Here is a 27,678-nt window from a genome sequence, read left to right on the forward strand (position 1 = left end):
CCATTTCACCCTCCTCGCCCCTTTTTCATACACTGGTCTTGATTGACATTCGAGTGCCGTGCTCAAACTGAAGAAAGTCGATGGTTGAGATCTTTTGCAAAGGCACGAGGAATCTGCCCGCGGAGCTCAAGTGGTCGAAGCGCTGCTTGGTGTGGCATCACCTTAAACTGACTTTTCGAGCACCAGCTCCTTCTAGCCATAGCCAAGGAGAAGCGGTGCTTGCTCAGTATTTCAGCAGCATCGAGAAGGAAAAGTACAACGGCCTGGTCATCTACACGGCAGAGGTATCCAGGGTTTTTGGAGACCGCACACGCCAAAAGCAAATGCACATGTAGGAGACAATTATGACAGCTCTCTCATCAGAGCCCATGAAGCCATTGTGGTGACTGCAGTTTGTATGGTTGTGGGAGAGAAGCAGAAACGGAATGTTGTAAATGCGATCTTCAAAGCAATCAGAAAGGCCGGCGAGGATGGGGGTGGTTAGTTAGTTAGCTAACTTCACATCCATTCAATCATTGATTTATTCATTCATCGATCACAGTTGCATCTCGAAGATAGAATGAATCCTCTCCATCTAAAACAAACAAAAAAAAAAAGAAAGCACAGCCCTAACACCGAAACCAACTCCGACCAAATACGTACCCTATAGGAACGCAGCCACTTCCCCGTCGACTCAAGTATGACTCAAACGATAAGCAACAGTCACGAATTTCTTCACCACAGGAGCTGAAGAACGCCCTATCCGCCATCGACTCTGAAACCGCAAATTGAGTAAGGTATTCTTGTCTCTCGGGGTCAGCCTACCAGCGACCCGCAACTCAATTCTGGCCGATTTGTAAGGCGGCCGACGATTGTAAGCCGTCATGATTAATCCGGACTAACTCACCTCTATACCTTGGAAAACAAGTCATGCACAGAATGATCAGGAACGTGCAAGAAGGAGCCCGAATCAGAGTACATACGCATAATTGTTTGTTGCAAAAATAGATCATAGATCAACTTCCAAAGGATTGCAAAGCAGAATGTTAGTCATTTCGGGTCTGCCCTCCCCCGTGGGTGCCTGGCGGATTTGTGTCATGAGGCAGACATATATTCGAGACAAGAGAGTATAAATAGTAGGTATCTTCACATTGTGGCAGTCTCTTCAGATAGATTGCATTCATTCCAGTCTATTGCATTACATCTAAGAGTTCGCAATCATCTTGACCTGGTCAGTTCTACCAGTGCTTGCGACCATTCTCTTGGACTCGACCGTCGAAGGAGTCGAAGACTCAGCGGTCCTCTCCTCTTCTCTCCTCTTAAACTCACAAATCTCAATGGGAAGAGGTGGATACAACGCTCCTGCCGAGTCCACGAAGCCACCCCATCTGGTAACCTGCCGCGCCAGCACTGACGTCTTGCCCAACTTGCCATCTCAAGGGCGTGGCGGATATAACGACGTGCATAGCGACGACGACTGAATAACGCTCGAGAGCCAAATTGAATCTGCCGGTATAAATTGACCCGGTTGATATTGTTCTCGGTCATCATGAGTTCGTACGAACGGCGGTGCCTGGGATATGGGCTGTGGGACGGGAATTCGCCATCTGTGGTGGAAGCGATGCAACCATATAGATGCAGAAGATTGTCAAATCAACGAACATACATGCAATTTCATTTTCCAACACAGAACCTAAAACACGTCTCAACGTTAGCCGCAACGCAACATTATCATCATAATCGCACACGGAAACCCACTTCTCGAATACGACGCCCAAGACATCCTCCACGTCGCCGCTTTCGCCTTTGCCAGTGATCTTGGCGAGAGTGTCGGCGGCGAATCGCAGATGCTCGGCTGCCATCACGACGTCAATTTCAGTCTCAATATTTTGATCATGAATATAGCCGGGAGTTTGGGGCGTTTGGGCTTGGGTGGTCTGGTTCAGGAAATCGTCCAAGTGTTGCATGCATCTCTGTAGATTAGAGCTTTGTCGATGGGTCACTCCCAATGAATCTTCCCAATACGAAATATCATATTGTCCATTCCCATCTCCATCCATTCCCGCCGGGGAGGCAATTTCTTCAAAAGTTGAAATCAAGCCTCGTAGGAATCCTTGCATGTTCCCCGGATCTGATTGCTCAGGCAGAGTCCCTTCCGAGGCCTCGTGGCAGGATATGCCGAATATGCGTTTCTCCGGAACGGTGGGAAACAGCGTCCTTATTTTCGTTCTCAATTCATGCAGTGACTGGCCGAACCGATCCGCTGCAGGAAGTCGATCGCATTTGTTGATGGCCACAACAATGTACTTCCCAACTTGTACACAATCACTAACCGCATCAATTACCTCCGGGTCCACCGATAGTCGGTAAGGCGAGCCATTGGTCCCTTCCTCCAGGGAGACGACCAACACAACCACATCCGATTCCAAAGCCCTAGCTCTGGCGCGCCGGATACCCTCCTTCTCAACTGCTCCAATGACCAGAGTTTCCTGACCGGTGGAAGCGTTCTTCTCAGACCGGATCCCAGCCATATCGCCAAGCTTGCAGTACCAGCCGCCGAGATCAACCGCAACATCCACAATGTCTCGAGTAGTTCCCTCCTCCGTACTGACAATAGCGGCTTCCTTGCCCACGATCCGATTCAAGAGTGAACTCTTGCCTGCGTTAGGGGCACCAAGCAGGGCGATCTTGATCCCATTGCGCAGGAGTTCTCCCTTCGACGCATTTTCGATGTGCAACTTCAGCTGAGTCTGCAGCGCGCGGACCTGTCCTGCGACGGAACGGACAAACTCCTCAGGAGACTCGTCGAAATACTGGTCCTCGGAGAAATCGATCAACGCCTCCAGCTCCCCGCGCGCATATAGTAACTGCTGGCGCCACAATTCGTAGCGTTTCGAAAGAGCGTCACTCGCACCCCGAACTGCAAGGCGCCGCTGCTGTTCTGTATCAGCGGTGAGCGTATCGCCCAGTGCTTCGATTTGCGGCAGATCAAGCCGGTTATTCATGAACGCTCGGCGAGTGAATTCGCCCGGTTCCGCATAGCGGACCAGACTCTCCGGCCGATTGGTGCGGGCAATAGCTGCCAGCACCGACTTTACGATAGCCGGCCCACCGTGAAGATGCAGTTCGAGGACGTCCTCGCCTGTGACAGTTTTGGGTCCAGGGAAATACAGTACAAGAGCTCCCGCATCGAGGACTGTGTTGGCGGACGGCTCTAGTGTAGGATCGTAGAGGGTACGTACTGCGGCAACGCGCGCGCGGGGAAGAGGTGTACTCGGACAGAGGGCCCGATAGATCTATTCAAGGGCCGAAGAGTAGAAGTGTCAGCTGGTCATCTTATGCAGTTATCTCTATGTTGGCGCTTCGGGTTAAAGAGGCGCTCCGGAAATAATTGTCAACATTGACGTACCTCCACACATGCGGAGCCCGAGACTCGTACAACCGCTATGGCTGCTCTACCGGGAGCAGTAGAGAGCGCATATATCGTTGAATCGGCCTCCAGGGAGAACTGAAAGCTCGAAGATGCAGAGAAATGCCGGCAAGTGCTGGGTGATCTCCGCTGGACTGGTCGTGCTAGATCAAGAGCAACTCCATGGCTTGGAGTTGCTATGCAAGAATATCGGCTCCATGACGGGCGAAAGGTAAAAGCCCGCCGTAGACTCCAAAAACCGAATGCTCGCATGCGCAGGCAGGTAAGTGGGAAGTTGTGGTTGGAACGAGATCGCGGAGAACCACAGGTGATATTCCCATTTTATCAATCACAATATCACGTGATTATATACATGTTCTTGATTGGCACGATTGACTACTATTTACAGCATCTGCGTGTTAGACAGACCATCTATTAATGTTCTAAGCCCTGAGCATAGAGCCAGCCTACTTGTCAAGTGGTTAAAGCTTTAAGGAATGTGCTTTGAAGTGGGTGGCGCCATTGATCTATTGACCTTAAAGCAACAGACCATGCAGGTCAACGCGAAAACTTTGGGGACCAACATATGCATGGGAAATATTCAACGACACGACACTTGCATCACTTCGTCACGCCTGCGCGCCGAAAGACGCCGAGCCATACGCCAGACAACCGACGCTTCAAGATCCACCGCCAAAGACAAGGGCCAAGTAGTCGTGCCAGTGCAGGAAAAGCACGAACCGCCGAAGGAACGCGCGAAGAGACAGTCAACAACTGAAGGAAACTATGTACAAAAAGAGAATAAAAAAAGGCAATTGGATAGATATGCAGAGAAGAGAACAAAGATTAAGAGATGCCGAAATATGGATGACGGGTGGGTGGGACGATGTACTCTCGAAAGATGAATCCAAAGCAAATCACAATGAAGGTATGCTCGGGAACAAAGTTGGAATATCTAGAAAAGAGATGCTCGAGCTGCTAATGTTGACCGGAAAGGAAAAAGAGCGCTGTCAGTGATCAAAAGCAGGAGAAGAATAAGAAAGAAAAAGGTGAAGACAAGTAACAGTGGGGGATATTATACACTGAGACACATAGGGAAATGTTTCCGAGACGACATCAGTAAGTCTATCAATCAAACATTATATTATGAGAGTTCGGGTGATTTTGTTTCGGCCGAGCAAGCAGCAACTATGGGTATAGATCAACGCGACTGCTCTATAGGCTGATGTTGTGGCGAGCCATCGAGGGAATCTTCGTCACCGGGTGATCCTTGATGCTGATCTGCGTTTGGCGAAACGACAATAGAGGGAGTTTGAGGAGGCTGTGAAGCCCCGTTCTCCTCATTCGAAGGACTGATCATGTCGGGCTCACTCAGTGCTGAGGCTTCGGTACTGGGTGGTGGTGTTGCGGGCTCTGGGACGATCGATAAACTCGAACCGTCAGCGCTGTCTTTGCTAGCATTTCCTCCATTCCTCCTTCTAAGTCTGCGTTTCCGACGTTCCTCCTCGGCGCTCTCTCTTCTCCGTCGAGCACGCTCTCCGTTGTTATCCATGTTGTCCCTGAGACCTTGCAGCATGCTTGCAGCGCGGTCTGCAACGTCTTCGCTCTCTGACACCTGCAGCTCGTTCGCATGGGTGTCTACATCGGTCTCTTGACCTGGTGGGCTCAGCAGGCCGGTCTCTGTGGTGCTAGAGTCATTATTGCTGCCCATGAGAGTGGAACTGTTACTGTCCGTCTGCGTTTCACCATTTGCGGGCTCAGATGCAGTGAGGTCCGGCACCTTCTGACCTGACGCAATGCGAACCTGGTGACGTTCCTTCAACCTGGCGCGCCGACGTCGATCACGTTGATCTCTAGCTTGAGGAGCTGCAGCTCGTAATTTCTCCAGAAGCGAGTCCATGGCACCACTCGTAGCAGGGGACGGCGGTGCATCGCCTGCACCAGAACTGTTGGCAAGACCGGCGTTGACGCGTTTCCGGGCCAGGGAAGCCTCTGTGCGCTTTCTGGCTTCTTCGAGGGCGACGTTCTTCTCTTTCGATTTCTAGGAACCCATTAGCCATCGTTGCCATCGTCACAATGAACGAACAACACGGGGGAAAAAAAGCCTACCTTCCACTCCAGCAAGAACGAAGCCAGCTTCGCAAAGAAGTCCCGTCGAGCTCCTTCATCTGTATTATCTTCTCCGTAAAAGACCATGATATCGTCGTACGTCTTGATCATCTCCTCCAGATAAAGCTGCATTTGCTCCGCCTTTCTTCTGGCATCTTTCATACTTCGCTGGACGACTTGACTCACGCGGTCCTGTGGATGGAACTTCTTGGGATCGCTTAGATTGCCTGCATCAAGACTTGCCTGCACGTTCTTGATATTATCAATGTACTTCTTGGCATCTGCCCGCAACTGGTCGACGTTGATCTTCTGCACTCCGATGACGCCGCCGATCTCATCGACAAAACCTTCCCACTCGGGGTACTGATTGCGGACAATACGCTCAACGAGGTCTGCGAATGTTGTCTCGTTCTTATCATCCTTGACCATGCCAAGTCGAGCGAGCGAGCTCAACTTGAAACCTTGAGCCTGCTTGTTGGCGTCGTTCATGAAGTTACCGATATCGAGGATCAGTCCAAGAACATTCATCAGGGAGACTGAGTCTCTCAAGGTCTCGCTGACCCTCACGACCTCGCGGGTTTTCGTCGAGAGATGCTCATAGTCCGGCTCGAAGGAGCGTGTCAGTGCAAGGGCCCGCATTCTCGCTTTCCAGTAATGATTTAGCTCAAAAGCAGTGTAAAGGTAAATCTGGTCCTCCCGCGTGAGCTCGGTTGGATCTTGCTCTCGCTCAGAACTAGCAGCATCAGGTCCCGTCCAGTCCTTGCTGTATGGCGCCATTAGCTTGGAGACATTCTCAGGTATCGTGCACATCTCCTCTCTCTGCAAAAAGTCCATGACCACCATATTGTCCAGAATTTCTGGGTCGCAATGGATAATCATACGGACGACATCATCGACAGGGTACTGAGAGAACTTGGCCAATGCGATCTGGAAGGTCTTCGACAGGTCATTTGAGATGATTTGTTTCTTGTCTTTGCGCTGCTTGGCGCCGGAGCCGGCCCCAAAAATCTTGGTCTCCTTTGCCATGAATAACCTTTCGACTTCGTCCAAGACTCCCTTCTTCGCCAGCTCGCTGTACTTCTCTTCCTTCGCTTGAGGAGTGGGATCGCGAATGGCCCACACTGTTACCTGTGGAGTATCGACCTTGTCCCAGTGAAGAGCCTTAAGTTTCTTCTTAGGTCTAATAGATGACAAGACGGCAGTTGGGTGAGAAGGTGCTGACTGCGAAGCCATGTAGTTGGCTCGCCAGCCTCCGCCAACACCAGGCGGCGGAGGCGGCGGAGGTGCTCCAAACCGGCCCGGGGGAGGGGGAGGGGGCGGAGGCATTCCTCCAGCAAAGCCTGGAGGGGGTGGCGGAGGAGGCGGCGGAGGCGGAACCCCCAAACCCTTGGCACCTGGAGGCGGAGGTGGTGGCGGCGGTGGAGGTGGAGGCGGAATGCCAACCGCACCACCTGGAGGAGGAGGTGGTGGTGGTGGTGGTGGCGGCGGGGGAGGCGGGGGAGGTGCAGGCACGGATACAGGTTTCTCTTCGGGCTTTTCGCTCTCACTCTCGAGCTTCGCTTCTTCATCTGCGCCGACCTGGGCTTCTTCAGTCTCGGGTTGAGATGGTTGAGCATCATTCTCGTCGGCTTCGGCATCTTCAGCGTCGATCTTTGGGACTTTAGAAGCAATCTCCCCCAGCAAATCAGACGCTTGTTCCGGATCCATTCGGGGCCGCCCAAAGTTGACGAGAAGTGACCCATCCTGGTCCGATGGCCTCTCTTGACCGTTAGCAGCCTCCATCTCCGGAACATGGCTTCTTTTGCGATGAACAGAACCCAGAGCGCTAGTTTCCAGGTTTCGACGAGCTTGTTCCTGGAAGTCCTCCGGGTCGGTTTCGCCGTCCATCTGCTCGCGTAGCTCACGCAGTCGGTCAGAGGGTCCATGTTGACCCCAAACTTTGCCCTCCAGCTTGAACTGAGTCTTGGTCCGCTCAAGCTGTTTCTCCAACCGCTCCAGCAGTCTTTCCCGGTCCAGGATACCCCTCATGTGCGATGGATCGGTCTCGGCAAGATTATTCTTCTTGGCATTCGATGCAGCGATATCCTGAGCGTCCCGGAGCATCAGATAGAGCTCTCTGGTTTCCAGTTCATTCCGCTGCAGCTCCTGAGCACGCAGCCGCTGAACGTCGGCAAGCTCTGCCTTGAGTGCTTCGTTTTGTCTAGTCTGAAGCTCAATGATGCTCGTTTGTTCATCGATCTGCTTCTGCAGTTTCTTCACCAAACCATCCGCGCCCATCTCCACCTGAGCCTTCATCTCGTCCCGCTCCGCAATTGCGGCCTCCGCGATCTGCCGCGCCTCAAGGGACTCGTCGTATGCCTGTCTCGCCTCTGCATCAGTATGAAGCCGGTCCAGAAGACTTTGTACTGTAAAAGTCAATCCTTGCCGTAGATCCAGATCGGGTAGTCTCCGGTCCATGGCAACGTAGCTGAGCATGGCATCGACAAGCTGAAACATTCGAAGACCGTCCTCCCCGGAGTTCTCCCGTATGAGAAGCATGTGCTGCATAGCGGAAAGGAAGTAATCGTGGGCACGCGTCCCATTGAGTCTGGTCAGAATGGCATCCGTGATTTGCAGGGGATCGCTCATGTCCTTCACCTCACCCTCGATGCTATCCTTCATACTGCTACTCTCCCGCTGAAGGAGATCTTCATAGTCGATTGCCTCATTTTCTCTGAATCGCTCGATCTGCTTATCGATGACCTCGTACTGGAAGCCTTCCATCTTCGTCAAGAGACGCTTGATGCCGCAGGAGATGAACTGGGCCCGGATGTGGCATCGCAATTGTAGGTCATTTTCCGGCGCATCCACCAACATGTTGATGAGCATCATGGTTGAGACCGCATACTCCATGAGCAGATTCTCCATGCCAATGCCGCCGCTGCGATACTCCTCACTGGCACCGACTAAACTGCCCATTTTGCCCCGGCCGTCGATCGTCACCTCGACGATTCGCATCCAGGCGTCAAAACGGCCAGTTTCACCATGCTGGTTCTTGACATGATCCATAGCCTGCAAGACCTTTTGATGGCCCTCTCCTTCCGCCCAGTGACAGAGGAAGGTCAGAACCTCACTGACCAATTTCCTTGTGTTCAGCCGCGGAGATAATAGCGAGCTGATAAGAGCAATAATGACCTGCTGATGGTTGATTGCGTCGTCCGCACCATATTTGTTGTTCATGAGGGCCTTGAGACACTTAACAATATCATACTCTCTATCCAAGTCCCGGTCGCCTGTCGGTGGTGCGGGGACAGGGCCCGAAGCCTTCCTGCGGTTGATCTTTGAGAGAACATTGGTCAAGGCGATTTGACCTTGTGCTTCAACAAAAGCTCTGACCCAACTATCATATTATTAGCGGGAGGTCGAATGCTGTAAGCCTGGTACGAGAAACTCACCTGATGGGTTGTGTTCGCAGACTGACACTCAAACTGGCCAATTGCTTTGATGTGATACTGTCGTCCATGACCTTCTTCACATACCACTCCGGGCTCCCTTCTTCATCAGCCCGCTCGAGAATGCCGGTCGGACCGTCATGGCCATGAGTTTGCCTTGCGTTTTGCCTCCGCTTCTGTTCACCCTGGAGTTCCGTCAAGCGGTCCTGGTGTACTAGCGTCCATTTCTTGGATGCGGGATACGCCAGCATCTGCCGCTTGGCCTGCTCTGGAAGGTTTTGCCAGCCTCGCTTTTGCATCAAGTCAAGGAACAGTTGGTCCACTATGCGATCGTCCCTGGGCCGCGTGAGATATTGCTCGGGATTGAGGGCCGGTGCAGCAGAATGGGTAGCCAGCTGAGCAGCCTGCCATGCCGCTTGTGCGGTAGAGAATCGATTGGAGTTGCCACTGCTTGGGAAGAGAGTGCCACGGTCACCTGAATGCGATGTTGTGAGCGTCCGTGCTGAGCCGTCCGATGAGATATAACTCGAGCCCCTTGTGTTGGAAGAGAGAGACGAATGGATGCTGGTCTGATCAAGGGACATCCGCGACGTCGACGATGAATCCGCGGTGGACGAGGAATTATGACTGAACCCAGCATTGGTGGCCGAACTGCCTGGTCTTGCCCACTGCTGATACCTCGCGCTCTTGTCTCCTGCAGTACCCCCGACCATAGACACATTGGACGCGTGCGGCGGGGGACGAGGCCCAGTAGGATGGGAAAAGGCGTTGTTTTCTCGTGGTCCCGTCGAGTTCCATGCTGGGTATTGATGAAAATCACCGCCCCCCTTGGCAAGATGATTTGGCGATGGCTCCTTTCGCGGCGACGTCTCCGCCCTGGAAAGATAATCTACCGGTATGGGAGACCTGGTATCCGCAGGAAGGCTCTCAAAGGGAATGGATGTTATGACACCTGCGGTCATCGAGAGACCGCTTGGGTCGAAATCGTGCGAGTAATCCACAGATTGGACGGATGATCGTTTCGAATGCCGGGACGAGCGGGATCCAGCAGCGCTTCCTGGGGGCGCAAGATTCTCCGACCCTCCATAACCCTCATACCGATCATCTACCGGCCTCTCCTTGTGCAGCTTCCTCCCGAAGAATCCTTTGCCAGCCGAGGTTTGTCTCGATTTGTCGGATGCGGATGTGGTGGTTGGCATCTTGACGGGCGTCGCTGGGGAGATGCAGGGCGCAGCATGAGCGTTGTCCACAACCAGAAGATCTAAAGAGAAGCGTTGTCGCTAATAAGGTTGTTCCCAGAAACCGACGAACCCCGTTGCTGTCAAACCTGCGCAAGGGCGTCAATGACATCCGACTCAAATCCAATAAGCCGTAGTTGGGACTCCTGACTAGCAGTCGAATACCCGCTGCGGAGCAGCGCTAGAACAGGAGGGGGGAGGGCGCAGAATAGTAACAATTTAAATCCTCCCTCCTCTTCCGGGCTGGGTGCGAAAAGGCGCAACACCACAAGCGAGGGGTATCGGTCTCCCAAAAAGGGTGTGATCGCTTGTCCTGCTTGTGTGGGCACTAGGATGATGCTATAAACGTCGTTTGCTTGTCAGGGTTAAAGCGCGGGCATTACTCGTTTAGGGGGGTGAGAGGCGGCTCTAGAACGCAGCAGGGGCCGCTTACTCACGTGACCTTTCTCTCTGTTCAGGAGATAAAGTCACGTGTGATTGTCTGCATTAGTCTGCAGCATCTGCGACGAAGAGCAGGCTGTAAGATAATCGTCAGCAGGTATGGGCTACTGGAAACCTGAACGGTGATCTACAGAAGCCTTAGTCGCTTTGTCTTATTCTTGTGTGATGCGAGCATGATGTCTTCATGTTGATCAGAGAACCGTCACTATCATTACTCCTGAGCATATACCTAAGCTGTTGCCTATATACGCAACTCAAGCCGCCACTTTGAGCCACAGTCAAGATGGGCTCCATGTCAAATGTGGCCAAGGTGAGTTTTCTGCGGTGTCGTATTCTGACGGTGTTGATTTCTAATGATCTGTTCCTGCTTAGACCCTTCTGATCCCCGCCGTAATATCCCTGGCGCTTTATCTCCTCCTCTCATTCCTCATTGTCCCATTCTTCCGTCGCTATCATCAACGCTACTCACAGTATCTTCCGTTGCAAGCCATTTCTGCGCATACTTTATCCTTGCGAGATCGTATAGCCGATGCTGTCATGCGCTTCTTCTTGCCATCGTCGTGGCGGCGGCAGACCGACGGACAACACGATAACATTAGCATATTTGACGAGGAGGGGGAAATCATGGTCGGGATGAACATGGATCCCTCTCGGAGGGAAGCGCTGGAAAGACGGCGCGATACAACGGCTGACAGAACCAGCCGACTCAGCCGGGACCTCGAGCAGGGGTTCATGGACGATAGCGATGATGGAGGGGATGACCATGGCCATTCAAGGGTTCGTCGATGATTTGTGATCGATTATTTGTTTGTCTTGCAGTTGCAGCTGGCGTTTGGGTATATGCATATTAGACAAGCGGCATGAAGACTGCAGTCTCTTCTTCAGATATTGTCACATGTATCTGATGGATGCCATCGAGAACTTTCCAAATTTGAACTTGAATCAAGTGTCGTTAGAATGTTGAAACAGTCAGTAGATACCCTCGATAGCGTGGCAATATCGTAAGGCACATACCAAATGATGCCAGATATGTGAAGAATGCTAACTCATAGGACCTCATAACCTCGCTCGAACATTGTGGCATCAAGGACATAATTTATCCTATTGACTAACGTCCGCGATTGTCCTGAGCAATCGTCCACCTCGCTTTTTTTTCTGCACAGAACACGAGTTAAACGGAGTGCTTTATGCATTAGGACAGAAAGTGTCCTCCATTAAGCTTGATACTCATATTTAAATTTACATATAACAGTAGCGGTTCCAGCGATTGATACTTGAGAGCTATGTAGTCCGCTGTGGCCTTGAGTCTGAGCATTCAGATCAAAGTGATTAAGGAGAGTCCAGTTATTAAACCACAATTGAATGGTTCTCAACTCCTTGGAGGGTAACAGATCATGCTTGTATTGAACTATTGACGGAATCATCATGGTTCCAAGGGACCAATCTTGCGCCTACAGGTTAAGCAACTCTAAAAGGGTTAAGCTTTAGGTGATCGACGGTTCCCCACCAACTAGTCTGAAGCCAAACTATTTCAACCTGAGGACTCTGCATTGCCACAGATGTCGCTGAGCATCTGGGTTGCGTGTCAACCAAATAACCGCATACATGGCTTGTTAGCTGAATCATAAGATTCCGATCAGCTATTAAGCTTGCGCTCCAAACCATACAGTATTTGAGAGTAAGAGCGAAGTTGGAACTCGCGCTATGAGTAACTAATGGATTGAAGAAAAGAGAAATGCCATTTAGGTATCATAAGATGGGTAGGTCACTCATAAAGGGGAAACCAAAGAAATGTGCAAGAATAAGTACAATCAGTCATTCGTTTCATAAAGTTATTGAGACGTTTACTTCTGCCTCTGACCGTAGGCCCTGGTGACGTAGTCACCGTCCTTGACGATGAGATCCTCGGGTCTGTAGTCTTGGCGACCGGAGAAGTAGCTGTCGAGGATGGCCTTGGTGCCCTGAGCGTAACGGATCTGGGCGTCGATCGAGGTACCGGACATGTGAGGAACCATGGCGTTACCACCGCCCCAAGGGCCCTGGACGTACCGAAGGGGGTGGTCCTTGGGAGCGGGCTGAGGGTACCAGACATCACCACCGTAGCCGCGGAGGTGGCCGGACTTGACGGCCTCGGCAACGTCCTCCTTGACAACAATAGCACCACGGGCAGTGTTGACGAGCCAAGAGCCTGGGACAATTAGCGGACGAGTCATTCGCGAGTCGAACGTGACAGCAAAACTTACCCTTCTTCATCTTGGAGATGAGTTCCTTGTTGAAGAGACCGCGAGTGCTCTCGTGCAGAGGGCAGTTGATGGTGACAACATCGCACTGGGCGAGCATCTCCTCAAGGTTCTCAACACGGCGGCAACCAATCTCCTTCTCAACCTCGGGCTTGAGGGGCTGGTAGTCGTAGTAGAGCAGCTCCTTGCAGTCGAAGGGCTTGAGACGGCGCAGCACACGTTCACCGATACGTCCAACAGCGACGGTTCCGACGACCTTGTTCTCGAGGTCGAACTCGTTCTTGGCAACGGCGGCAACATCCCATTCACCGTTGCGGATCTGCTCGTGGGCAGGGACGAAGTTGCGAACCAGAGTCAGAATGGTCATGACAACGTGCTCGGCGACAGAGACAACATTGCAGCCAGTGACTTCGGCGACAGTGATACCACCGTTGGTCTTGTTGGCGGCATTGAGGTCAACGTGGTCGGAACCAACACCGGCAGTGACGGCGAGCTTCAGGTTCTTGGCCTTGGCCAAGCGCTCTGCGGTGAGATAACCGGGGTGGAAACTACAATAGAAGGTCAGTAATTGCGTGACAGGGTAAGCACTCCAGACGGGACACGAACGGGGTGGTGATGATGACTTCGGCATCGACCAGCTCCTTGTCAAAGGTAGAGTTCTCGCCCTCCTTGTCGGAGGTGGTGACCAGAGTGTGGCCCTGCTCCTCGATCCACTTTCTCAAACCAAGCTCATTCTCGGTGGTACCAAGAAGGCCAGGCTGCTGTTTGGCGTGCTCACCGCCCTGTTTTCCTCGTCGATCAGTTTCCAGGCCTTGTCATGTCATAGCAAACAGAAGTTGTTGCGGGTACTTACGTCATAGAGGACCATAAGAACTTTGCCCTGTAGGTTGGCAGAGGCTGTCAGCGTTCGTGCACCAGAGACGGAACCTCCCAGAGAAGCAGCCCGGAATGGACTTCTGCTGGGAGGAGGAAAGATTCCTTTGGTAGAAAAGAGAGAAGTGGCAGGCCGCCGCAGCTGACGAGACAAAGAACGGATAAATACCATTTTGAATTGATAGTTGATTGAGTTAGATATGAAGAAGGATGGTTGAGAGATGAACCTGAGATTGAGGAGTCAGCGATCTATTTAAATCATCACTGACTTTAGGCCTGGAGCCAGATAGTCTATGGTTATTTCGGCGCAAAATCCCATGGACGCGATAGAAGCATGATGCAGGGCGGGGAAGAGCCGGATGGCATGGAAGGTGGGGAATCATGTCCAGGGAGAAGCCGAAGAATTATGGCTATTTCAGGTAGACGAAGGCCCAAGAGGGAAGAATGAGGAGAGAGGGAGACAGATAAGGAAACTTACCGGATTCGGTCAAGCAAAAGAATGAGCTAATGATGCGGATGATGATATGAGACTGATATAGAAAAAAGGAGCATTCAGAACCACAGGGACATGGCCCCAAATATATAGACCTTTCTGGGTCCTTTACTAGACCAATTTTCATGGTGAACAGACTGGTGCAAACTGCCCCTCTCCAATTCTCAAAACACCAGTGCTTCTTAGGTATTATGCATAAGTAGTACCATATTACCACATAGCAACTATCAAGGTATCGAGGATGTGGCACTATCCATTGGGGATGAGCGGAACTCCACCAACCAGTGGGCCATGGCAGAGCAACCTGGTTCACTCCAAAAGGTAACATTGGAAGACCACCTCAGCTAACAAACAATATTACTAGTCCTGGAGTCAAGAATACGAACGGATCGACGGAACTCATGGAAAGTGGGTGAGATGATGGATTATTGGGTCTCTCCGCATGCGGGACAAGAACGACAGTGCGAGTGGTTGGAGTTGGAGAGAGCTTTGACATTTGACGCTACTTGAGCCAGTAAGAGGATTATTATCCTAGTACCTAGCAATAATTGCCTCTTTCTTGAATATGCATGTAATACTGTCACTCGAGTATCCTTAATTGGCATTCATCCTTGTGCGACCAAGGCATGCTGCTACGGCTGAGACTCGACAAACTACGGCAATGCGGGGTTCAGCGAAACATACAATGATACACAACCTACGAATTGCTTGAGCAGATTACAGACATGAACCCGTCAATACTTACCTGTATGTCCTTGCATAGCAGCGAAGAAAAAAGCGTGCATTGACCTCTTAGTGAGGGGTTGGCGATGAGAGGATACTAGACGGGGTTCAGCCTCACACAGCGAACAGCTGAGGAAGGAATCATACATAGTCCACAACATAGACTTAAAAAAAAAGTACACATCAATCACGGCTTATTCTCGGCGTTAGCGATGTTAGTACATACATCTCTACAGAGGTACCCCCCCTTTACCCCATACCAACAAGTGGATGCCCTCGATACCCACCTCCCACTTAAGCTGAGGGGTTCTGTATGGAACGCTATTCCCCATTTAGATAGCTGTGAAACCCCTCGTCTCATCGCTCACCCCTCATGAGGAGAACCCCCTCATACCCCGCACTACCTCTTCAAATTTCATAGAGAGGTATGGAGTATCTTTTGGGTACTGAGCCCACATTAAGTCAGACCATGCGAGTCTGGCTCGAGAAATTGCCGTTCGAACGGATGAACAGTGTCTATCAAGTCCATCCAAATCATTCCGGAAGATACATTTGGAGGGTGTCTCAGAGACTCAATGCTGTTCTTCTGGAATCTTGGCTCTCAGTCAAGCTCGGCCCACTAATCGGAGCTCCAGGACCTCCAACCAAACGTCAATCGACAATTGATGCAGGTATCTATAATACTGTTGCCCGAGATTTCCCCAACTTTCATCCGAAGCTTCAGGTCCCGTCAGTCAAGCAATGCGCATCATTGTTGAGAGTGAGGATACCGAATTTAGACCATCATCAGTCAGCTCCGCGATGATGAGGGGAACGCCGCCCGCCAGCTCCCCACTGCTCCCCACCGACCGCGCAATCTGCAACAGATATACGCAAGTGCGGAACACGGGCGCATGGGCACTGTTTCGAGTTGCCAAACCGGTTATTCTCGCTAAAGCAGAAAACTGAAGCTGCAAGAAATCAGGAAAGCTCAAAATTTCTTGCAAGGGAGATCTGGTTCCAAGATGTGGCATTCGAGAGATGAATCTTCTATACTTCTAATGTACAACGTCTATACTACATAGGTACCCCGGGCAACCTCCGGAGCGACTCCTTAAATCGTACGTTTCAGCAGTTCGCGTTTAGAAGACAATGTTGACCAATCTGCCTCCTTTGACAACCACTACTCGTCTCCGCTTTTCCCAGTCGTTCTTCTCTCGCAACCAGACGCGGCCTTCGTTGGTTTCCAAAATCCGACTGATAATCCAGTCTTGTTCATCGGTGACTGCACCAGAGTTGTCACTGGATTCTCCAGATGTTGTGGGGGATAATCTTCGAGGAATAGTCACCGTGAAGCGTAGCTTTCCATTGATTTGAACAGCTACAATCTGACCTCCGCGCGCGGACAAAACATCAGCCTGCTCGGAGGTCAAAAGGGGAGACGGCCACGCGCAGTCGAAGATATCTGGTACACGGGCTCCAGTGCTCTCAACCTCGTCGATGAGTGAACCATTCAGAACCTCCCAACATTCAGAGGCCAAGGCCGGGGCCACAGGAGCGAGGAGCCGAACAAGTGAGGAGACACAAAGGTACAAAGCCTGGGGAGACACTGGGGTTGACGATGTCAACGTGTTGGTCAACTTGGTCAGGTCGGAGATGACGGTGTTCAAACCGTACGGGCTGTTTTCAATGCAGTTGGTCACTGATACGATGGTCTGATGAGTGTGGAGAAGGCTATCAGCGTCAGTATCGCCAAGACCCTGCAATAGGGAAGGAAGCGTGGAGATAGGGCCGGAAGATTTCTGCAAATCAGTCTGCGAAACTGTGAATGATGCCGAAGCCAGGCTTTGCTTGGTTTCCAGCACAAGTTTCCAGAGCCGACCGAACCAACGCTCAATGCCCACAATCTTCGTGTCATCCCACTCCAGTACCTCACTGACAGGTGCGGAAAAAAGAACATGTGCACGAGTGGCATCGGCGCCATACTGTAGCGCGCAAGACGTGGGATCCACGCCGTTGTGTTTGCTCTTCGACATTTTCTCAAATGAGATGTTAGGGGCGACCTGGGTGCCCTTGATGAGCGGCTTGTTTGGATTGGAAAGGTCAACTTCCGACGGGAGTAGGAATCGACCGGTGGACGGCTCAGTATACGTCTTTCCATGGACCATACCCTGGGTCAGGACCGTTTTGAACGGTTCTGAAGGCCCCGAGACGTTACTCGTCCGAGCAATCTCCGGAAACAACTCCGTCTGGGAAAGAAATTTGTAGATAAATCGAGCATACAGCAAGTGCAGGATAGCGTGCTCGACGCCGCCAATGTAGATATCAACCGGTCGCGCTTCCGAAGTCGAGAATGGCTGCTCCTTATTGTGGGCGTCCAGGAAGCGGAGATAGTACCAGGACGAGTCAACGAAGGTATCCATGGTGTCTGTGTCGCGCTTTGCAGGCCCGCTGCAACTTGGGCATTTTGTGTTGACCCAATCCTGCGACGACTCGAGCGGGTTGCCCTTTTTCCCTTTGAGCCAGTCACCCTCAATCTTGGGTAGTCGGACGGGAAGCTGGTCCTCCGGCACAGGCACAGGGCCACAGCTGTCGCAGTGAATGATGGGGATGGGAGCTCCCCAGTAGCGCTGCCTACTGATCAGCCAGTCCCTGAGTCTCCACTGCTCAACGAAATCACCATGGCCAACTCCTTTAAGGTCGGTAACGATCTGCTTCTTGGCTTCATGAGAGTGGAGGCCTTGGTATTTCCAGCATCTCGAGGTAAGGATACCTTCTTGAGTAAATGCTTTAATGTTGCTTGGAGGTGAGACAGTCCCTGTGGTATCGTCCTTTGGATTAGACGAGTGTTCCGGTTCGATAACGACTGGAATTGATTCGGGATTTGTGTTCTCGTTAAAGAACGCCAAGTCTCTAGAGTCATGACCTGGAACTCCCATAACGGCTCCCTCACCATAGTCACTAAGGACATAAGGGGCAACGAAGATGGGCAATTTCCGCGCCACGTGAGGACTTTCCTTGTCAATGATGTGCAACGGGTTTGAAGCGGTCACACCCGACAGCTTATAACCAACTTTGGAGTCAGGTGGAAGTGAAGCTGCTTCATCAAGGAATTTCCGCAAGGTCGCATCCTTTTCTGCAGCCTCAAGGACAATGGGATGGTCCAAAGAGAGTGCGATGTACTCAACTCCGTACAAAGTATCTGGGCGCGTGGTGAAAACATTGACATGGAGACTTGTATCACCGCTCCCACCAACAGCGACGGGGAATTTGATTTTCGCACCGTATGACTTGCCCAGCCAGTTGCGTTGCATAGTCAATACGCGCTCAGGCCAAACCCCGGTCAACGAGTCCAGATCTTTCAGTAACATTTCCTTGAATTCCGTGATTCGGAAGAACCACTGTTTTAGCTTCAACTTCTCAACCTTTGCGCCGGAGCGCCATGAGAAACCATTGGCATCAACCTGAACCGAAGTTAGCCTTGAAGACAATCCATCTCAAAGTATAACAGACACACCTGCTCGTTCGCAAGCACCGTCTTATCAACCGGATCGTAATTGACGAGCGCCTCAGCCTGATAGGCAAGACCTTTTCGATACAACATCAGGAATATCCGCTGCGTATGTTCGTAGAACTCGGGCGAGCAAGTCGCAAATTCCTAGAGCGCACGCCAGAGCTGGTCAACGAGTGTCAAATAGTCCAATTGAGACGTATCCGGCACATACCCGATCCCAGTCAAAAGACGTCGATATGCTGCGTAACTGTTCCTTCATCTTCGCGATGTTCTGCTTCGTCCAATCGGCCGGGTCAATCCCGCGTTCGATCGCCGCATTCTCCGCCGGTAATCCGAACGCATCCCAGCCCATCGGATGGAGAACCTCATGCCCTCGCATACGGTAAAACCTCGCCAATACATCTGAGATTGTGTAGACCCGTAAATGCCCCATATGTAATGTGCCCGAGGGGTAGGGAAACATGGAGAGGATGTACGACTTTGGTTTGTCGCCCCGGCTTTCTCTGTTCCCGCTGCCGTTGGGCAAGGACCGCGTTTCCTCCGCTTGCCATATCTCCTGCCATTTTCTATCAATCGCCGGCAGATCGAGTTTCCTGGATACTGGGGGCGCTGACGTCGTCGCAAGTCGGATGAAAGTGCTTAAGGCCGGGCGGTGGGCGGCGCATCTCCATCGGCCTTGTATGAAGACGGTCGGGCTCAATCGTAGTCGGGATATGGATTGCATGTTCGGTGTTGACCATCGTATGGTACAGAACAATTGATCACTCGGCCATTGAGGCAGATCGTGTCTGGCAATGGAGCTGGTATCGAAGCATGACCCAGAGTCTCATCGCTGGAAAGTCTACTCCGTACTCCGACGACGATTTTCGGCTCCAGTAGCTTCACACCCCAAAGTGGATTAGTGCCGAGCTAGCTAGTTTGGGATTGAATACCTTACAAATGAGGCAATTAGCTTGCATTATGTTGATCAGTCGCATGAGAGGAAGCCTATACCCTCGATCCAGAGAATTTCATTGGGGAAGTGCACCGAATGGGTAATTCGTGATCTATTTAGCATCTATATATACACGTGTTGTGACCCGACATAAGGATCTATATCCTGACAACTCTATACTCGTAGGATATCACCATTGCGATCAACCCCACCGCGGAAGTGGTCGAGTACCACTCTTCCACTCATTATAGTCTCATCTATAATTCCCTGGACATGCTTTGGTTCAACCCTTCCATACCAAATACCCTTACCCGCCAGCGGGTGAGGGGAGCCACCTGCCTTCATGCCGGGAGGAATGTACACAATCACGTTTCCGGCATATTTGTGACCACCGACATGACTGATCAGTCCAACATGGGCATGCTCAGGGCTGTCAGTGGAATTACCGTCAGCTCCAGCGGATGAGAACCCCCGCGCACGTAAGACGCGGCTGAACTCCTTTTCAAGGACAGGTGCCATGACTCCGCAGCGCATGTCACGACCACCATGACCGCATATCAAGACAACAGGAGAATACTGAATGTCGACGGCATCTGGAAAATTAGATGCAAGTTCAGGCTTGCGGGTTAATTTCGCCCGCTTAGACTCGGGGAGGGAATCTTGCATAGGATTTAGCTGTTCCGGGAGAAGAAAGGCTTGGACAAACGTCGCGAGATCTGTCTGCACATTTTGCTCCTCGGAGACATTCACGGAAATTGAAGGAATATATATGAATCGGGGAAAGAGAAAGGCCGAGGCAGTAGCAGTGGAGGACGAAGGACTAAAGGACGAGTTCGAAACCAAGACGTTATTGAACGGCTAGTTACCGAATCGCATTTTGTCAGCGCATGTAGAACAGCCCCAAGAGTGCACTTACATCCGCATAGCGCCCACCACGACCCATCAGCTTCTTCAAGCCTCTAACTAGCTCTCCCCAGCTTTGGCCCTTGCCATCATCCTCGATGCGAGTAGCCCAATCTCTCTGGCCAGTGCAGATGACGACCTGCTGGGTGTATGCTGCCATTGTTCCGTTCAATGACTGATCAAAGTCGATCGGGAGCCCTTCGGGCATATCTGGTGTGGCAGGACATGAGCAGGCGGGCTCTGGGCATTTCTGAGTCACAGGAAAAGGTGGTGGTATATTCAGAGGAGCGCGGAGGGGATTCGAGCGGGAAACACTGGAAGAGAAGAACCCAGCTGGTGTGGTGGTCTTGCCGCACCCACTTAAGAGTGAGCGGCAATTCGTCAATCGTGGCCGCATGAAGTATGCTTGTTTAAGTTATGCGCGAGGGTTTGATTGCAGGTATTCGAGAACTTCGCAGATATATCGGCAGATTAAATGACCTGATTATAAGGCAAGCCAACAAGTGTGTCCGAAGCCGACTCGGAGATAACGGAGATTTCTCCTTTCTACTCAGTTCGGCTACTAGAACAAAGGGCATTGGATATTTTTTTTTTTTTTTAATTCTCCTACCAACTTATAAATAGAAGCATATTAGGTGCTCATCATTATCATTATCAAGCTATCATGCCGTCGTAACACGCTTCATACAAAGGCCACATCAACATCACTCAACATATATCCACTTGCTCGTGGTAATCGCAATATGATGCAGTGAGACAAGGCATTGACATCATATGTAGGAGGAAATATCAAAACAGGAGAAAAAAACCAGCTAATAGGTGATATCCTGATGTATGTGATGGCTGAGAAGTGCCAAAGATACCATGCGATCACTTGGATCCTCCTGTAAACGCAGCAAGCGCATTTGGCGAGTCAGTTAGCGGCCATAGGGCGTAATAGAAGCCAATTGCCCCTGATACAAGGAGTACATAGTATCCAATTGTCCATCCCAGGCCCAGTTTACCATAAGCGGCGTATGCGCTCTTCACATCTGAGTCTTCTTTGCCTTTAATTAAGGGCGGCCCGATGGGGACACCTGCCTCGACCCTTCCCCAAAGGCGGGGAAGTCCGCACCAGTTGCAAAAGCTGTGGGCGAGAATGACCGCCAGCAAAGATCCCGTTCGAAGATACAGGAAGGTGGCATACCAACCAAAGATGGTAGTATAGCCAAACTGGAACACCGATCGGAACAATGCTGCAAAGATCGAAGTATCTGGATGCGTCAAGCGGAACTCATAAAAGTGGTGCACATGTGCGATTCCAAAATAAAGAGGCGCCACAAAAACAAGGTGGCCGGGGGTGTCCTTGGCTAGGAGATGGAGAGGCACAATGGCGGACCGAAACATGATCTCCTCCGTAATAGGACCCTGCATCTTTTTGTAAGCCACAGTTGCGACAAGTTCCTTTACTCGAGTTCTACTCACGGCGATGTAATTCCGCCATCCAATCCAGCCATGGAGAGTCTCGGAGATTTTGTTTCCTTTAAGCCAGTCTTTCCATTCCCCTTCAGCAATGCCACGCTCAAAAAGAGGTCCCGTAAACAGGACAGCTGTCAGAAGCAGGGCCCGACAGATGTCCCAGAGGTTGATAGGCCACCAACCCAGAAGCCTCACGGCCTCTGATATTGAAGCATTGTTCTTGGCTACGATCAGCCATAGAACCGCAAGGGTGCCCAGGGCACAAGACCAGGTCACCGCCCTGATCCTTGCTCGAATCACAGAGGGAGCATCTCGACTGAGCGTCTGAGAGGGGCGCGTAGTTGGGGATATATAGAATGGTGCCACGTAGAGTAAAGTTAGGAGCACCTGCAATAGGAGTTAGTCGCACGTTCTGTATGGATTGTGAAATCCATGGTGAGCTTCCAGTCTTTATTGTGGTCTCTGGTAATTTCCTCTGATACTGGAATGAAAAACACTGCTCATTTACTTGAAATATACACAAGGAATGAAAGCCCTAGGACCAGAGAGGTGCATACCGAGAAGAAAGCGGCCGTGCGGATTGAAATGACAGGCTCGTCTGATGCGGGATAGTTAGAGACCAACATGCAAATGCTGTAGAGGAGAGAATACCATGATTTTTAGTATAAAGCGTTCGAAGACGAGCCAGAAGTCCAACGGGAGCCATAACGCCTAAAGCGGTGGTAGCAGTGTATCGGACTTTGCCTTGTCTGCAAAAGCGTTGGAGAGATTCACGTGCAAGTAAACAAGCAGCAGGGGGACAGTCGGACAGTCTGACGATTAATCAGAGATTACACAAGCTCGACCTTTCAGCAAAGATAGAATGACAATGCTGATTATAATGATGATGATGATTACCCTGAGACTGTAGTTGCTCAAATGTAATGCATCAGGCCAGCCTTATAGCAAGTTTGGAAGTGAAGCATGAGAACGACTGTCCAACAAAGAAAAAGCAAGCAAGAAACAAGGCGTGGAAATTTGTGCCTGATTTCAGAGGCATCCACCATTGTCTGACACCCACATATAACCGAATCGGGAATGCTGGATCTCTTCCCCACTATCCAGCTTCTAGACCTCGACACTCTGTACTTTCTGTACACGACTCTACGACACTCGGAAAGGATCCTGCTTGTGAACCCCGCGTCCTATGCTTGGTCCTTTTCGTCCAGCTACTCTTCTGAATTTGGATGGCCGCAGTTGACTAAGTCACTCGAAAGAGACAGAGAGTGGTAACTCGAGGACACTAAATTGGTAGACAGGATCCACCGGTGAGTTGGCAGCCTTACTGCATGGGACTAAATTAATCGCTTCGAGACTTGTCATTTTGTCCTCTGAAACAGCGCCCTTATTGGACTTAACCATAGCGAGAGTGATCGAATTGTTGATTCCCGCTGCCAATCAAAGTGTCTGATTTTCTATCTAGATCCTCAAATCGTCGGGAACGAGGGAAATCGAAGTGTTTTAGTTCAACTATTATTACGGAGGACTGAGGCTGTCAGCTGATCCACCCATGGTTCATTTCGTGGCTATCTGTTTAATGTCATCTCGAGTCCTCGAGGTTCGAGAACTGGAAAATCAAGATCGACTCCGTGAACTCCCCCGGTGAGATCGGCCGCGGCAATTTTGCAATGTATTGCCCTTGTGGAGGCTGAGTCGTGACGAGTGTCTCTCAAGCACAGGAAGTCACAGACTTACAGGTGAATGTTCTGCGTGTGCATACCCTACTTGATCATGCTTTCTAGAACAAGTGGTACTCCGTACCTTGCATATATTTGCAGCCAATACAGAGTAGTTCCATGGAGGACTATGAAAGCTGATCACTATCTGCAACCTGCAAATGCTCGAAGATTACCACAATCCGGCAATACTGGTCTACTAAATTACGTTCTCGACTGCTCCCCTTATCCGACCCCTATCCTCGCACTCATGGTCCGTGTCCAACTCAACCCCCGAATAGTGATCATCACCGAGCGAAATGAGTCTCAAATCGTCTAATTTCCACAAAGTGGAACAATGATTTGTGCCTGATAATTTACCTGAAGATCATGACGATGAGGATTATTATTATTAGATTCCGATGATCCGATACCACTGTCTTGGTACAAGCTGACTATCCTGAGACGAACTAGCCGTGAACCTCTTCAGTCTCCTCTATCATCCGTGGTGAAATTTGTGCAGATTTTCGGATCCAGGCCGTTATTATCACCCCTAGACGGACATTACGACTAGTACTGTGAAGTACTCCGTACCAACTCCGCGTACTTTCCCACAGAGAACAAACATAACAACTATCACGATCCAAAAAGGCACGCTGCTTCGCTTTCTTTTCATTTCCACCAACCAATTGGATGGGTTCAGAGCACTCTGCTTTACGGCGTGCAGCTGCATACCCCTGGCAGGGAAAGACAGCAAACGAAAGGTCAGTTTGCGTCCATAAACTGCCCGCTTGGCTGCCACAGCCCCCCTCCAGTGTCTCCACAGGTCAGAAATGGCTTACGGGCAGCGGCTAAACAGCCCGCTAACGTCGGGCTTTTCACCGCCAGCGGAGCAACGAGATTCCATATAAATGATATTGCCCACTTAGTGCTGCTCGTGCCTTGCATGCTTTACTTATTCCGATGGGTTTTCCGTGTTTCAGGTTGTGGTTCATCGTTTTCCAGTCGTTGTGCTTTCTGTCGCTCTTTTAGAGACACTCGTTTGAGTGCTGCTTCTCGGTCTCTCCAGTTCAAACGCTCTTTGCACCTTCAATTCTTCCAACTTACTTTCGCTCCACCGGTCTGGCTTGACTCCTTATTCCAACTGTTGGCGAGAATCTTTTCGTCGTCACAAATACGCTCTTTTCGTCGTCTTGCACATTGAACTGGACTTATATTCTGCATTGGGTTTTGGTTGTATCGAAGCATTCCTTATTGCATAACAGCGCTATAGACCACAACAAACAACAGCAACAACAACAACAATACAACAGCAGCATACCTACATACCTCTCCAGCTTCACCAATTGTCTCCCATCGGACCGACAAAGTAACCCAGTCAAACCCGATCAGCAGTATCGTGTACTACCAAATTTTCCATTCTTTTCGATCTCGACTTTGCCTCGGTCAACCACATTGTCGGCTTAATTACCTTCTGTTCTCCACACTCATTTCGCTATCGTTACTTTTGACTAATTCATTAATATTTTGCTGGTGTTTGCCTGATAATATGAAATAATCAACCCAATCAACATGCGCTCAACTGGACCCTCAACAAATCCTTCTCCTCGACGGAGAGCTCTCCATGAGCGCAGTGCATCTCAAACGAACGAGACGTCTCCGGCGCCCTCCTTGCGGATCGTCAGCGACAAAGACCACGAACAGGAAGCGCACGATGTTTACTCAGCCACTCCGTTTCCAACCAAACCGGAGCACATCCTGTTACCACGACCTGGCAAAGGACAAGAATATGTTCATTACCCGGAGTTTCACGCCGGCGAGGCGCCTGATCAGTCAACTGCTACGTTGTCATCTAACGCCAGCCGAGCCGCCGATGATAGTTTGCTCGAGCAGTCTGTCGGTGATCCGTGGGATATATCGTCCACGATTGATCCCGGAAACACCCCGTCACAGGTGTGGGAAGATGACCCTAAATCCAGCAATTCTTCTCTTCCTGAGCCAATTCTTCCGGGAGAGAAATCGGCCTATAATAGGTCCGTTGGGGATTCAGATGCAGGGTATTCTGACGAGGACATGATGGTGATCCCTACAGCAGCTCCCAGCATTAAACCCGTCGTGTCAGAAACTCCAGGACCGTCTCGCCAACCGTCAGGTGCTCAGCATGCCTCATCGAGCGGATCGAGCCCCAACGTTGTGACCATTGGACCACCGTCAAGTCCCAGCTTTGTTGCCCTCGACAACTCCAGCTTGAACTTTGTACGGATTGGTGCTTCCTCAAACCCGGATTCTGCCACACGTTCTAACTCGCTGACATCCTTGAACTCTATGGGGACTGTGATCAGACATATTGGCGCCGCTCCGTGGACTCACGGATCTTCCGAGGAGCACAGTTCTCGTTCACAATCTTTCCGTTCTACTCCTCCATACCATCCATCAGTGCGATCAAACTCCAACTCCACCCGAGCTCGCGGCCGCAGCCATTCTCGCTCCCTTACCTCATCGTCTCGCAGCGGGCCACCTTCGGTCATCCAGGCTATTGTGGATAGTGGCGTGTTTATCCAATATCCCACAATCCTAGCTCCCTCATCATCAGGTTCATGGGTGGATACTTCGCAATCTACCAGCTCGTCCGATCGCAATCTCCAAGAACTCACCCCTGACCAATCATCTGACCGCTTCAAGTCCCATTTGTCAACCGTCACGTCTAGGTGGTCCGCCGAGCTGGACTCCAGCTTTGCTTCTGGAGCCGATGAGCCTAGCGAAATTTCGGCTGCAGAGCCGTCCAGGCCCTCGGCTGCACTCGTCCGCCCGAGACCGGGGTCGTCCTCGTTGTGGTTGGTAAGCGATTCAGATAGAGATGAGCGTCTGGATCATCTGTCAAATCTACCAGCTCGTCCCACCAATCCAGCTGTTCCAAGCAGTCTTTCTTCGGAGTCGAGGAAAAGTAGCTTGCGCAGCAACAGTAATAAGCGACCGGGGACTAGCTCAAGCTTTGTCTACAACATGCTCCCGACTTGGGCCAAGATGTACTATGGTCTGGATGGACAGACCGTGAACTCTGCGCTGTCGGTGATTGATGGAAGCCGCCCGCCCACTGCCCGCCCTGCTACGTCCAACTCACAAGCTCTACGGTATATTCCAACAGCTTCAGGCCGATCGAGAGCTCCAACCAATGAAACAACGGGGAGCGTGCGTTGGATGGCCCCGCCTGATCCCCGCGATCCTCGAAGTCATTGGGTCAAAGGCCCAGAGACCGACGAGCTATCGGACACCGCTAACGGCCGCCTACGACACAGTTGGTCGCCGCACTTGTATCCCGACAAGCGGGCTGTTGGGCAAAAAGGCAAGAAATGGACCGCGCCTTCGATGGATTCTCGGACAGAGCCCTTACTGGGACGAAGGAACATGCAAGTGTGGTCCTTTTGCCTGGGGTTCGTTTTTCCACTTGGTAAGTTCACTTGTTGCCCTGAACCTCCATCCTGCAAAATGCTCACAACGCTGCGCTTTAGCCTGGTTCATCGCCGCATTTCTCCCATTGCCGGAGAAGCCGGATGCAGTGCTGGACGAGAACGGACCCGAACTGGAGATGGCCCTCAAGATGCGACTTCATGAGCTTGGGCGAAGGCGTTACGAGAATGCTCGATGGTGGAGGAATCTCAATCGATGGATGACCCCTTTAGGGTTGGTGATTATCGCCATTGTTGTAAGTCTATGAAGCAGGATATCTCTTTCTGACCCGCGACTAACTAGCCTCCAGATAGCGCTGGCTGTCGTCGGCAGTACAGTGGGCTTCTAAAATGCAACATCTCGATGCGCTTCAAATTCGGCCTGTCCTGTATCCCCTCACCCTGGCGGTCGACTTATCATTTCCCCAGGCTACGCCTGATATCCTGCACCTTGTCGATTGGATCGATGACCATTTCATAATTCGGTACTCAGGAGTTGATTCTCTCCATTCCGCCACACCCTTTTGACCTTCATCTTCCGCTTCCGGTACTGGTTGCTTGGTTCGCCTTCATCCGAAGCCAAAAAAACTCAACTTGATACGACTGTACGACAACGTCACGATGCATATAATGTTTTGTTTAGACCTCTTGCATTTTACTTTTTTTTCTGATCCTGCCTAATTTACCGCTCGGTTAACGGTGTGTTTCAATGCGCCCACTGCGAATTAGTGGGCCAGGGTTTTGGCGCACCTGGCGATGGAATAATTAGGATTTACGAACCGGTTACGGATATATGCCATTTCTTTGGACCTAC

The 27,678-nt window shown here is 51.1% G+C and overlaps 8 protein-coding genes across 8 annotated transcripts; 2 read left to right on the forward strand and 6 right to left on the reverse strand.

Annotated features, from left to right (window-relative positions):
* Positions 1–1,653: 1,653 nt before the first annotated feature.
* Aud_004910 (tRNA modification GTPase) lies at positions 1,654–3,661 on the reverse strand (the record flags this gene model as incomplete). Its single annotated transcript, XM_043289846.1, has 3 exons — positions 1,654–1,672; positions 1,738–3,275; positions 3,389–3,661. The coding sequence occupies 3 exons, from the start codon at positions 3,659–3,661 to the stop codon at positions 1,654–1,656; spliced, it is 1,830 nt and encodes a 609-aa protein (XP_043145781.1).
* Positions 3,662–4,589: 928 nt separating this feature from the next.
* On the reverse strand, positions 4,590–10,127 carry Aud_004911 (formin sepA; the record flags this gene model as incomplete). Its single annotated transcript, XM_043289847.1, has 3 exons — positions 4,590–5,429; positions 5,498–8,876; positions 8,932–10,127. The coding sequence occupies 3 exons, from the start codon at positions 10,125–10,127 to the stop codon at positions 4,590–4,592; spliced, it is 5,415 nt and encodes a 1,804-aa protein (XP_043145782.1).
* A 763-nt stretch (positions 10,128–10,890) lies between these two features.
* Positions 10,891–11,396, forward strand: Aud_004912 (uncharacterized protein; the record flags this gene model as incomplete). The annotated part of the gene is made up of 2 exons (XM_043289848.1): positions 10,891–10,917; positions 10,980–11,396. The coding sequence occupies 2 exons, from the start codon at positions 10,891–10,893 to the stop codon at positions 11,394–11,396; spliced, it is 444 nt and encodes a 147-aa protein (XP_043145783.1).
* Positions 11,397–12,451: 1,055 nt separating this feature from the next.
* fdh (formate dehydrogenase (NAD+) FDH1) lies at positions 12,452–13,892 on the reverse strand (the record flags this gene model as incomplete). Its single annotated transcript, XM_043289849.1, has 4 exons — positions 12,452–12,795; positions 12,851–13,395; positions 13,454–13,629; positions 13,701–13,892. 4 exons carry the CDS (start codon positions 13,890–13,892, stop codon positions 12,452–12,454), a joined length of 1,257 nt encoding a protein of 418 aa, XP_043145784.1.
* A 2,165-nt stretch (positions 13,893–16,057) lies between these two features.
* Aud_004914 (leucine--tRNA ligase NAM2) lies at positions 16,058–19,153 on the reverse strand (the record flags this gene model as incomplete). The annotated part of the gene is made up of 3 exons (XM_043289850.1): positions 16,058–18,379; positions 18,433–18,573; positions 18,641–19,153. 3 exons carry the CDS (start codon positions 19,151–19,153, stop codon positions 16,058–16,060), a joined length of 2,976 nt encoding a protein of 991 aa, XP_043145785.1.
* A 384-nt stretch (positions 19,154–19,537) lies between these two features.
* Aud_004915 (sucrase/ferredoxin-like domain-containing protein) lies at positions 19,538–20,663 on the reverse strand (the record flags this gene model as incomplete). Its single annotated transcript, XM_043289851.1, has 2 exons — positions 19,538–20,221; positions 20,280–20,663. 2 exons carry the CDS (start codon positions 20,661–20,663, stop codon positions 19,538–19,540), a joined length of 1,068 nt encoding a protein of 355 aa, XP_043145786.1.
* Positions 20,664–21,136: 473 nt separating this feature from the next.
* Positions 21,137–22,430, reverse strand: Aud_004916 (CAAX prenyl protease RCE1; the record flags this gene model as incomplete). Its single annotated transcript, XM_043289852.1, has 4 exons — positions 21,137–21,673; positions 21,731–22,111; positions 22,282–22,322; positions 22,376–22,430. The coding sequence occupies 4 exons, from the start codon at positions 22,428–22,430 to the stop codon at positions 21,137–21,139; spliced, it is 1,014 nt and encodes a 337-aa protein (XP_043145787.1).
* Positions 22,431–24,990: 2,560 nt separating this feature from the next.
* Aud_004917 (putative serine-rich protein) lies at positions 24,991–27,214 on the forward strand (the record flags this gene model as incomplete). The annotated part of the gene is made up of 3 exons (XM_043289853.1): positions 24,991–26,866; positions 26,928–27,121; positions 27,176–27,214. 3 exons carry the CDS (start codon positions 24,991–24,993, stop codon positions 27,212–27,214), a joined length of 2,109 nt encoding a protein of 702 aa, XP_043145788.1.
* Positions 27,215–27,678: the final 464 nt, after the last annotated feature.

Source organism: Aspergillus udagawae (assembly GCF_001078395.1).
Source record: "Aspergillus udagawae IFM 46973 DNA, scaffold_3, whole genome shotgun sequence".
Taxonomy (NCBI): domain Eukaryota; kingdom Fungi; phylum Ascomycota; class Eurotiomycetes; order Eurotiales; family Aspergillaceae; genus Aspergillus; species Aspergillus udagawae.